At 47.2% G+C, this 12,437-nt stretch overlaps 1 protein-coding gene across 2 annotated transcripts in view; it reads right to left on the minus strand.

Annotated features, from left to right (window-relative positions):
- Positions 1–12,437, minus strand: part of TMEM131 (transmembrane protein 131) — a 172,928-nt gene that overhangs the window by 8,742 nt on the left and 151,749 nt on the right. For both annotated transcript variants that reach the window (XM_062209925.1, XM_062209926.1), the window contains exons 32-33: positions 5,573–5,748; positions 3,302–3,429 (exon numbers count right to left, since the gene is read on the minus strand). In XM_062209925.1, the coding sequence (XP_062065909.1) occupies positions 3,302–3,429; positions 5,573–5,748 (304 nt within the window). The remainder of the gene's footprint in view (positions 1–3,301; positions 3,430–5,572; positions 5,749–12,437) is intronic.

The following is a 12,437-nucleotide window of genomic DNA, read 5'->3' on the forward strand; positions in this document are numbered from 1 at the left end:
CCAGTTTCTGCTGGGCTCTGGGTCAGAGACGACCGCACTCATCTCCAAGGTCAGAATGGTTCAAACTTTCCCAGACCCAATAGCTCCGCTCCCCTCCCCTCCCCCAACAGGAACAGGTGACATGTAACGTGTAAGCTCGTAAACACACATTTTGAAGATGTTATTTATAGACATTTTAGATGTGGTAAGGTCAAAGGATATACTCTTTTCACTCTTTGTGATGTTTTTCTGTAGTTCACAAATTCTCCATAGTAAGTAGGTATCATATTTGGAATTAGTAAAAGAGCTAAGCAAAGCCCCAAAGGATCTAATTTAGCCCCAATGTAGAAAATTCCAGATAGGATAAGAAACTGAACCGAGAAAAACTCACTGGCCACAGGCCAGACTATTCATGCCACCGTACTATAAAATCTTCTGTCCTCCTACTTCTGACTGATAGGGTTATTTAAAAACCCACAAGGTTCCCATGACACAGACATCCAGCCCCTAGTGGAGATGTTACGACTGTGGGTTATTTTTAAGCAAGTCATTTATAAGTATGGAGGCTATTTATTTATACAAAGTTTAACTCTGTGCCACAGTAAAAAAATTAATTGGTTTTAAGACAAAAGGTGCTGGACAACTATTTTATTTTTGCTGAGTCATCCATTCCTAAATTATACCCGATGATCTCATATCAAGAAAACGCCTTTACTAGCTCTCTGCTATGGCCCGGGAGTGCAGTGGAGGGTGGCCCAAGTGCTTGGGCCCTGCACCCCATGGGAGACCAGGAGAAGCACCTGGCTCTTGCCTTCGGATCAGCGTGGTGCGCCGGCCGCGGCGGCCATTGGAGGGTGAACCAACGGCAAAGGAAGGCCTTTCTCTCTCTCTCTCTCACTATCCACTCTGCCTGTCAAAAAAAAAAAAAAAAAAAAAAAAAAAGAAAGAAAACGCCTTTAAGACTTCTTATCTAAAGTGGGTATGAGCTAGTGTAACTGAAGTGATTGTTTCTAAAAGGGAAAAACAGAGGATGGTTCAGATGCCAGGTTTCATTTTCACCCACGTCACACCCAGTGCACGCCCGTCCGGGGAGGAGGGGAGGCGGAGAGCGGAGAGCAGGGTCAGGCTCTCCTGGGCTGCTGAGTGCAAGTCCACAGCCCTGGGCCCTGAGCTGAGCACGCTACTCAAGCGGGTCATCAGAGGGGATACATCTCTTCTTTCCACTAAACCTGCTCTGCTTACTTTGGATTACTGCACTTAAGTTAGTAAACATGAAAAGTGCTCAAACAGAAAGACAAGCGTCGCTGGTGCTGCATGCCAGTGAGGCCCTGGGCCCTCCCGGGGCTGCACACCCCTCCTGTGTCCCTGAGCTCTCTGAGCTGGCACACGACCTCCTGGAGTCCTGCAGGGCACTGCTCTGGTGCTAAAGCTCAGAGAAACGGTTTCACGGACTTCTGTTTTGTTCCAGGTTCACAGCTAATACACAGGGCCAATCTCTTAACAATCACCCACGGAATGGTATCTGTAGGATAATTAAGTTTATGATCCTAAGAATTTCTGCAAGACTGTCTGATCTCACAAGATGTCTGTATGTGTAAAAACCAGCTTTTCATAAACTTGGAGACTTGAAGTATCTAATCAATCAAATCATTTAAACCTGAAAAAGGCCTAGAAAAACCGTCCCTGGCCACCAGACCTGCATCATTCCTGTTCTAGGTGCCAGGACCTAGCACCGCTTGGTGCCTCAGGTTGATAGCTCAAGAGAGACCCAGTGTGCCAGCTGTCCCTCCCCTCTGGAAGAGGGGCGCCTACTCTCTCCCCTCAAATGGTTAACTTCTCATCCTGCTCTACCTGACAGGCCTTCTAACTGCGCTGAACTGTTCTCAACCCATAGTAGGACTGGGTCACTTAAAACAGTTTTCACAAAAGAGTAAACTTTAGGCTCAAATACTCATTACTACTCATTGCTATGTGTTATTTTTTAAGTTCAGGGACAGGGTTAAGTTTTACTACAGTGATCTTTTTTTTATTAGCTTTTGATTCTAGAGAACAGGATTGGCCTTGAGTTAATAATATGGGGATTGAGCGTAAACTGGGTTTTTGCAAAACTGAAGAATTATTTGCAGATCTGAGACTTGCCACAAATCTAGGGCCAAAGTGAATGTTGACAACCAATCTATGCCTTCCATTTTCATTTATATCTAACTCCTCTGCAGGGATCACACTCCACTTACCACGATCCATAAGGAGGTAAGCACCGGCTTCCATGCTGGTGACCATCTTACATGATGAACTTAACCAGGAAGTGCCCCACTGGGCCCCACCAGTCGTGCTCACACAAGGTTTAATGCAAATATGGAGTAATATTAGTCCGTAATCCAGTACTTTGATCTACACATTTCCTGGGGGGAAGCATTCAGCGGCAAGCTTTCCTTGCCCGGTTCACCTGAATCCTGTCCTGTCGGTGTGGTGGAATGAGAAGGCCATGACAAGATGGCCGCTGGCAACAGCGTCTGCCTGGCAACAGGCTGTGATTGGATGGTTTCAGAAACCACATGACAGTGGAGTCTGCCTGGCAACAGGCTGACTGGATGGCTTCAGAAACTGCCTGGCAACAGGCTGTGACTGGTTAGGGCACAGACCGCCCCTTGACTGGACTGGCTGCCTTGGCTGTATAAGCTGCTGTAGCAACTGAAATAAACGAGTCTGCGGGCTGCTTGCCTCAGGCCTGTTTTCACCCCACTCCCGGGGTCTGTGTGGTGACTCCACACCTCTTGCCCCCACCACTCTCCTCCTCCCAGAAACGAATCCACAGCAACACGTGGGGTCTCAGCTGGAGTTATTTCACGGTATAATGGTCTGACTGGTGACACCTCTGTTGAACTTTTTTTATTTTTTTTGTAAGAATACACTCTTCCAAGTTTTCTGGCACAGAACTCTAGATCCCAGCTGCAGCTCTGAATTAGTGACTCAACAGACTCAGAGCTCTGAGAAAAGCTATGCTCACTCCTGTGGCTGCACCATCAGGTCACCTTTGTGTAGAAGGGAGATAGCTTTGGGAACAAATCATCAACCAAAATTCTCATAAGGCATTAAGTCTGCCCACCACACGTCTGACACCAGAACACAATGGCTGCCCCCAGCCACCGACTGAATGTGAGGCATCAGGAAAAAACTACGAGAAACAAGATACAGATCTGGTTTTTCGTATGAAGCCTCCCTAAAAACCAACCAATCAACAAAGCGAATGAACATATTACCTGGATATTTCACTGTAACTTCTCTGGTATATTAATTCTCTACACTCATTTATTTTTCTCACCTGGGTTTCACATCTGTTGGGATTTCTTTCTTAACATTTAAGAGCTTTTTGCTTTTTTGCTTCACTTGAGACATTTCGCTTTCATGTTTTTCAGGCATGGCTTGTTTTCCCTTTTGCTTTTCTGAATCCTGTAAAAAACATACACTTAATTGCTGAGAAGGAATAACAAAAATGGCTGAAATTGGTCTCATATGAAGATACACACAACTTAAGACTTAACAAATATATTCACTTTAACGTGCGAAAACCACAAACTCCTTTCTTCAATTTTACCTTTACTATGGCTCTTTTAATTTTTTAGCTGCCCTCAAGTTATTATGTTTATAATCAGTTATAAGGAATGTCGTTTCAATTTACACCCACATGCTGACCGTGGGAGCCATGCAGCCGTGCAGCAGCAAACTGGTAGCTTCTGGGGGGCTGGTGCTGTGGCATAGCAGGTAAAGACGCTGCCTACGATGCCAGCCCCTTTATGTGCACCAGTTCGAGTTCTGGCTGCTCGACTTCTGTTCCAGCTCCCTAATAATGGTCTGGGAAAAGCAATGGGAGATGGCCCAAGTGTTTGGGCCCCTGTCTCCCAGCTTCAGCCTGGCCCAGCCCCAGCCATTGTGGCCATCTGGGGAGTGACCCAGAAGATGGAAGATCTCTCTCTCTCTCTCTCTCTGTAACTCTGACTTTCAAATAAACAAATCTTAACAACTGGTAGCTTCTTATTCTTAAGCACTGAGGAATAAAATCTTGCTTCGCTGAACTTTTCTAAGTTAAACACTTTCCCCATTGGGCCCAATTCTGAGACAAATCTCAGGAGGTGGGGCTTAGTTATTCATTCACTTTTTCAACACACATTGATCACTCACTGCGTGCTAGGCAGTGGAGTTACCACGAGGGCCCTGGCCGCTCTCCCAAGGACTGTGAAGCCCAGCAGGAGGGAGAACACATGACACTTAAGGATCAACTTTGGGTATAGAAATAGTCGCTGGAGCCCAGAGGAGCGGTCTTGCTTGGCTCACTGCCAGCCATGCCCAAACAGCATCTTACAGCTGTGCTGCTGTTCAGCTGCTGCTCCTGGTCCCAAGTGAACCACAGGAGGCCCAGTGCCAGGCCAACTGCCAGGGGTGGGGGCAGCTGACGTGAAAAGTAACTCACATACAGATTTTATCTAAAAAGTAATGTCTGTAGATAATGTTGAATATCTTTAAGAAATTGTTCTTTGGGTCACCAGACTAAAAGTGAAATTCTGGTCTCCAACATTAAAGGCTACATCAGGATCATTTAAAATTAAAATACAGGGGCTGGCACTGTGGCTCACTTTGTTAATCCTCCGCCTGCGGCGCCGGCATCCCATATGGGCGCCGGGTTCTAGTCCCGGTTGCTTCTCTTCCAGTCCAGCTCTCTGCTGTGGTCCGGGAGGGCAGTGGGGGATGGCCGAAGTGCTTGGGTCCCTGCACCCGTGTGGGAGACCAGGAAGAAGCACCTGGCTCCTGGCTTTGGATCGGCGCAGCGCCGGCCATAGCAGCCATTTGGGGAGTGAACCAACGGAAGGAAGACCTTTCTCTCTCTGTCTATACCTCTACCTGTCAAATAAATAAAAAATAATTTGAAATACAGTTATCTGAAAAGACAGGTGGTGAAGGAGAATGCCACCGTGTCGCCTGCACTCCATTTATAACTCACGCTCTTGGACACACAGCAGAGCCTCACCCCCAGCTCTCACGCCCACCATGCACCAGGCACTTTGCAGTATCACTGCTGATGCTCACAGCTCCCTGTGAGCTGGGCCTCAGAGGGGTAGGGCAGCTTTTTCCAGGTGCTGCTGTGTCCTGGGGCACGCGGGGCTCTGGATTCCTGGTCACCACTACAGACAGGGGTCCTGCCCTGGGCCACACTCTCTCTCCAGGACAGGGAGTGAGCAGTCACCAAAGCCCTGCGTGACAGGACGAACCGAGCATGATTAAATGGTATGGTTCCTTCTCACCCTCGTCCAGTGATTCAAATCTGAAACAAACATCCTGAGGCAGAGCAGCTGCCATTCCAGACAGTCCTTAACAGCAGTGGTCCCACGTTCTAACTATTGTACTGTATTACTGTGTAACTATTACTGTATTACTATTGTACTGTATTAACGTGCTCCAAAGCGGTCCCCAGGGGCAGCGCGGCCACTGCTCGCTGTGGGGCCTGTTGCTGCAGGGGTGCGGCCCTTCCTGCATGCCCACGGAACAGAACACAGCGGCTGTGCACCCGGACCGAGAGCCCTGAGCCGCGGGCCCCTACCTCCTTGAGGAGCGGCTCTGTGTCGGGGTTGGAGGTCTCTGTGGTGGTGGAGGAGCTGTCATCGTCGGCCAGAGAGTCCTTCAGCTCTTCCTCCTGGGGCCTCCCCTTGCCCTTCTTCTCCTTGTCCTCTTGCTTCTTAGGTGGCTTCACCTTGCGCTGCAGAGATTTGCCTTTCCCTGCGGAGGAGAATCAATGTCAAAGAACCATTGATTTGTACATAGCAGAGAAAACAAAGCAATTATATACGTATTTGTTGGATGGGGTGGATTCTTCTGATCCAGAAAGGGTTCTTCTCTAATTAAAGCTTTCCAAATCATACTTTGTGATTAGAATTTTATCAGTTTTATCGAGGCACCAAAGAATGCACCAATTTTAAGCGTACAGTTCAATGAACACGGTCTGACCAATCTGAGAACACTTTTGTACTCTCCAGAGGATGGTGGAGCTTTTAAAAGCCATTGAAGTGAAAAGCAGAGCTCCTCTGACTTGTGTTGGAGATGGGAGCCTGATGGGGACACACACACACTGAGCCACCCTTGCTCCCCTCCTGGGCTGCCAGGGGCCTCAGCAGTGGAACCACAGTGGCTGGGCCTGAATCCTGGCTCTCCCTTACTGAGCTGCGTGATTTGGCTTCTCATCTGTGGGCTGGGAAGACAGGACCTTACAGGGCTCAGCGCTGTGGCTGGCAGGTGAATACTATGTGATGCCACTCTGCATATGGACAGGTAAAGCGGAGCTACAAAAAGGCCATTATTTCAAAAGATCTGGATGCTACCAAGACAAATGAGAACCAGCTCACAACGTGACTCCCAGGTAGTGTTCTGTGTGCTGGCAACACAGCAGTACGGAGCGTACAGTCTAGGGGCCTGGACAGAGGCAAAGAAATCCCAGCTTTGGGCCCCCCAGTGGTGCCTGCAAAGCCATCTGAAGAGGCAGGTAGGTTAAAGAGGCAGAAGCCACATGAACCACATCTTAATCCTTTCTGTGGGTACTGTCATTTTAAATACATCCTTTTGATGAGAGAGATGTAATGCAACTTAAGCCCTGACGTTTCATGCTTTATCCAAAAGAATGCCACCACTCTCAGTGGGTGCCAGAGATGCAAACTTTTGACATCTAAAACTGTGGTTGGCAAACTATGGCCCCTGGGCCAGACCTGTGGTCTGCAGCCTGCTTTATATGGCTTGTGAGCCAAGAAGGGTTTTTACATTTCTAACTAGTTGGAAAAACAAGAGTATGTGACAGAGTCAGTCTGCAGCTGAGAAAGGAACAAACATTTACCACCTGGCCCCTTACAGAAAATGTTTGCTGAGCCTGATCCAGAAAAAAACAACCAGAAAACCCGCGAAGCTCTGACTGACCAGTGTCCAGGAGTGTCATTTCATCACTTCACTACACTGATTTCACAAGGTGCTAGATTTGGAATCAGAACTGAGAAATTACGTCTCTAAATTCAGGGGTCTGTGGCAGGCATTCTGTGTAGCAGGCAAGACGCTGCTTGGATGTCTGCATCTGTATCAGAGTGCCTGCTTCCTGTTTCTCTGCTCTCTCTCCAGCTTCCCGCCAATGTGCGCCCCGGGAGGCAGCAGGTGATGGCTCAAGTGCTTGGGCCCCCGCCACCCATGTGGGAGACCTGGATTGTGTTCTGGGCCCCTGGGTTTCATGTGGCCCAGCCCTGGCTGTCGTGGGCACTGGAGTGAACCAGCAAATGGAAGAGCTCTGTCTTGCAAATAAATAAATAAACAAAAATTTTAAAATTAGGGCCTTTTTTTTTTAGAAGACTGGCTAGCGGATTTAATTATAATAGCCTTTGCCCTATCCCAAAGGGCCAGTGGACACACACCCCCTTCCCCCACACAACACACTGCATGGCAGAAGGGAAGGGGATGTCAGAGGTGGCCCTGTGATTTCTCAGATCCTTACAGTTCAAGAGCCCATGCTTACAGGGCCCCGTACTTCCCCACATGACCAAAAGCTGTATCCAGGCAATCACCTGCTTATCTATAACTACGTAATCTTCTCTTGTTTAGACTCACAGGGTGAGGCAGTAAATCTGCATCAATCACCTATATTTACAATGAACTGAAACTTCCACAATAAATAAGAAAGGGCTGGAAATGAAAATTTTAAACTAAAATCACATTTTGAAGTTATGGATAGACAAACAAAAAAGCAGTTAAACCAACAGTGCAGTTGAAAATGTAGAGAAACCAAGTTTATCCCATCAAAGTGCAGTTTATCCTTTTTACCTCTGAATTCTCATCTTTTATCAGCTTCTCACTATGCTGCACGTGGGCTTCTGTCCGCAGCACGGTAACAAGCGTAATTCTGAAGTGGCTACCCATGACCCCTTCACCTGCACGCTATACATGACCTTTCTTCTGGACACTGCACAAAGTGCCCTGCCCTGCCTTGCAGGGCGCCAACCTCACTGTCTCCCGACGACAGGACTGCTGGCTTCATCTTTGCTGGTGCTCCCTCCCTAGTGATCCACCCTTGGACAGCTTTTGCCCCTTCCTGTTCTCCCCAGGGACTCACTTCAAGTAAATGAACATAAGCAATCAAAACCAAGTTGCCCAATTGAGGTCAATATCCTAAAACCATCTTTTCAATTTTTGGTGTATACTAGTGGTTCTTAGCCAGACACACTTCAGCATAACGTAGGGAGCACTAAAAAAAAATATTGCTGGGGCGGGCATGTGGCAGAGAGGTTAAGCGGCCACTTGGGATCCCCGTATGGGAGTGCCTGGTTTGAGAACTGGCTACTCTGCTTCCAGTCACCCTGCCACAGGAGTGGCAGGTGTGATTTCCTCTGCTGCTTCCATTCCCAGGTTCAGTTGTTGAAGGGAGAGGAGACTGCTTGCTTGCTTTTCTAAGAGAACAATCAGAAAAGCTGACGGAGTAGACTGACGGTGAGCCCGCATCTATCTGCAGGCAGTCACTTCCCCACAAAGCTGTGCTCAGGGAGTGGGGCCCGTGTCTTGCCACTTGGTGGAATAAGGCAACAAGCTGGCTCTCAGGGCATGTTCCTTTCTAAGGGTCTCTCTCCTTCCTCGGTGGGCTGGTTTCTCGTAGAAGGACTGGGCTTGACAGAGAGATGCTGCCTTGGTAGGTCAATGGTTCTAAATGCGTATTTCTGAAACCCAGAGTCAGCATCACCTGGGAACTTGTTACAGATGCAAATTCTGTATGGCCCCATTCCGAATCTCCAGGACAGGACACTGGAGGTGGGCACAGCAGCCCTCCAGCCCTCCAGGTGACTGTGACGCAGGGTCAATGAGAGAATCCAGGCTCAGGTCGTAAGCTCTGTCCAGGTGTGTCAGACACTTGCCTTGGCCACCACGGGTAGTAACGGAGCACCTCATTCATGACCACTACAAGTGTATATCCCCTAGGAATCCCAGAGGAACAGTTTCTGTCTTTCAGAGTAGCATTTGGGAATTCTGGGTCACTGGAAGAAATCATCTAAACAGTACACTCCCACTAGCAATCCATCAGTAGAACGGACGCTACCTGTGAAACTGCTAATCCTTTCTCACCCCCAACGCTCTTCCTTAGCGCAAGATTTCATCTGTTGCTTGGCCTACTACAATGGCCCTAACTTCCTGCTATCCCTTCCTATTCCTCTGTCTTTTCCATTGGCAAGAACACTGATTTCTTTTCGAAGCAATTGAAAAACTTAAAAACTTTATTCTGTTTTATGTTCTATGAGATAAAGTTCACGTTCCTTCACAATCTGAACCCATTTGTCTCTCTAGCCTTGTCCTAGTTCTTCAGTGTGCTCTGGCCTTGGCCCACCAGGGGCTCAGCTTCCTGAGCACAAACACCTGTTCACGCTATCACGTTGTCCTCACTACACAGAGATCGGGCTGGGGGCACTGGGCCTGGGAATCCAGAATTCAGAAATTCCTTTCCTCCACATCGCTGTCAATACTTAGCTTTTGCCGTCTTAAAAAATTATTTAAGTGACCCAGGGGGAAACACACTGAACACTGTGAGCCTGGGGCAGACGAGGGAGCCGGGCAAGGCAGCCAGACGCGTCAGGCTCCTAGCAGGCTAGGCGACCTGTCCCTGGGGCTACTCACCCACCTGCCTTCCCCACAGTCTCCAAGCAGACTCCGGACTGGGGATGCTGGCTTATCTCCTGTAGTCACCCAATCTTGTACGTCTGTCTCTAGGCAAGAAGCTCTTCTGTGACATTTTCCCTATGATTTCCACTCTCCAGGCTCCCAGCTGGCTGTAATTCCTTGCACGGTCTGAGCAGTTAAGGGCAGGGCGCTGGCCCTCCACCCTCAGGGCTTGCACGGTGCCTGGCACTCAGGAAGTGCTCAGCAGCACCCACTGGCTGCACCAGTCAGTTCTGCGCCTTCCCAACAGTGAAATATACCAACAGCGTGAGCTGCTCTGAGGCTTGCTACCCCAAGTTCTCATGCTCACCCCATCTCAAGTCTTTCTAAGTAACTCAGCCCATCAATAAGTAGATTAGATTATAACAGCTTTTAGTGGAAGGCTCTTCTAGAATCAGTGGTCAGGGTCAAGGACTGTGGTTTCTGTGAGAGTGCCATCAATCTGTGGCTTTACAGTCCAAATCTCTACCAGTGACAGTCTAATCCCATTTCAGAATTGACACTAAGTGGAGCCCAGTTTTCCCTAATTAAGAGACACAAATCCCTTATTTTTTTCAATTAAAAAATGATTGGGAAAAAATATCTGAGTACTCACACTTTTGGGAATATGGGGTGATAAGCACAACTAAAATCCATGGACAGGATATAAAAACAAATATAAGATGACTCTGGAGGTGGGAAGAAGGGGCCAGATGGGGGAGGGACAGTGGGAGCTGAGGAAAGACATGGTGGCCAGGTTCTGTAACTTTTAACAGAATACAGGGGATGAGAAATTATCGCTAAATATGAATATAGAAAAACATATCTAGCGTCTGTGTCATCGCAGTCTCAGAAGGAAAGGAAAGGGAGAAGCTGAGAGAGTACTCAGCAAAAACAACAGCTGAAAACATCCTGCATCTGACAAGAGACAAATCCACCGATGAACGAAGAAAGCAAACCTAAACAGAACAAACATGACGGAATCCACACCAAGATATGTCTGAATCAAACCTGAGAATCCTAAAAGCAAACAACAGAACTTTGAAGAAATCTGACAGCTCGCCTGTACTGGAACAATAATAACTGATTTCTCACACTTCATGGTGGCTAGCGCCGGCGTTTTTCAAGCACTCAAAGAAAACGACTATCATTCTAGAATCCTACACATCCATGAAAACATCCTTCAGGAATATCGTGACACTAGCAGATGAAGGCGAACTTAAGAGAATCGGTGTTCAACAGGAATGGCTAAAAGGAGTTCCCCAAACAGAAAATGATCAGAGGAGGAACCTGAGAGGCTTAGAGAAGAGCACACGAAGCAAAAATACGAGTAAACAGAACAGGCTTTCCCTCATGTCGACAGATTTCTCAGTTATGTCTGATGACCGAAGCAAACATTCTAACAGTATCTTGGTTCCAAATGCACTTAGAGAAAATATTTAAGATAATTATGTTATAAATGCGGGGAGGCAAAGAAGCAGAAAGGGAACTAAGGCTCCCACCCTTTACTCGAACTGGTAAACAATGATCTCCGAGGACTGATAAATTATGGAACACCGGGGCTGGCACTGTGGCTGGGGGGAAAGCCACTTCCTGCAATGCCAGCATTTCATATGGTGTTGGTTCAAGTCCCGGCAGCTCTACTTCTGATCCAGCTTCCTGCTAATGTGCCTGAGAAAGCAGTGGAAGATGGTCTAAGTCCTTGGGCCCCTGCACCTGCATGGGAGACCTGGAAGAAGCTCCTGGCCCCTGGCTCTGGATCGGCCCAGCTTTGGCCATTGTGGCCATTTGGGGAGTGACTCAGCAGATGGAAGATCTGTCTCTTCCTCTCTCTAACTCTGCCTTTCAAATAAATAAATAAATAAATAAATCTTTTAAAAAATTATGTAACACCTAGAGTAACCATTGAAAAAGCTATTCAGGGCTGACACTGTGGCATAGCAGGTAAAGCTGCCCCCTGCAGTGCCAGCATCCCATATGGGTGCCCGTTCAAGTCCCAGCTGCTCCACTTCTGATCCAGCTCTCTGCTGTGGCTTGGGAAAGCAGCAGAAGATGGCCCAAGTCCTTGGGCCCCTGCACCTGCGTTGGAGACCTGGAAGAAGCTCCTGACTTTGGATCAGCGTAGCTCTGGCTGTTGCAGCCAATTGGGGAGTGAACCAGTGGATGGAAGAACTTTTTCTCTCTCTGCTTCTCCTTCTCTGTGTAACTCTTTCAAATAGATAAGTATTAAAAAAAAAAAAAAAAGCTATACAAAGGAAGATACATACTCAAAAACACTACAGAGAAATCAAACCAGAATTCTGAAAAAGATACACATAACCCACAGGAAGGAGGGAAACAGAGAAAACAGAAATAAAACAACAGATTTAAGTCCTAAAACATCAACAATTTCATTAAAAGAAAACTGTCTAATTACACAAAGAAAAAGACTGACTGGCAGACTGAATTAAAAGTATGTATGCTATCTGTAAGAAATGTATGCTACCTATAAGAAACTCACTTCAAATATAATAATATAGACCAGTTGGGAATAAAAAATACACTGTGAAAACATTAAGTGAAGGAAATCAGGAGAGGCTATATTCATACTAAAGTAAACGTCGAAGGAGAGAACATTACTGGAGATAAAAGAGGAAATGATCTAATTGATGAAAAAGTCAATCCACCAAAGAGATGTAGAAATCTTTACATGTATGCACATTTAAAGAGCTGCAAAGTATGTGAATCAGAAGCAGGTTTGAGAGAAGTCCATATTGACA

The sequence above is a fragment of the Lepus europaeus genome, chromosome 13 (genome assembly GCF_033115175.1).
Source record: "Lepus europaeus isolate LE1 chromosome 13, mLepTim1.pri, whole genome shotgun sequence".
NCBI classification, from domain to species: domain Eukaryota; kingdom Metazoa; phylum Chordata; class Mammalia; order Lagomorpha; family Leporidae; genus Lepus; species Lepus europaeus.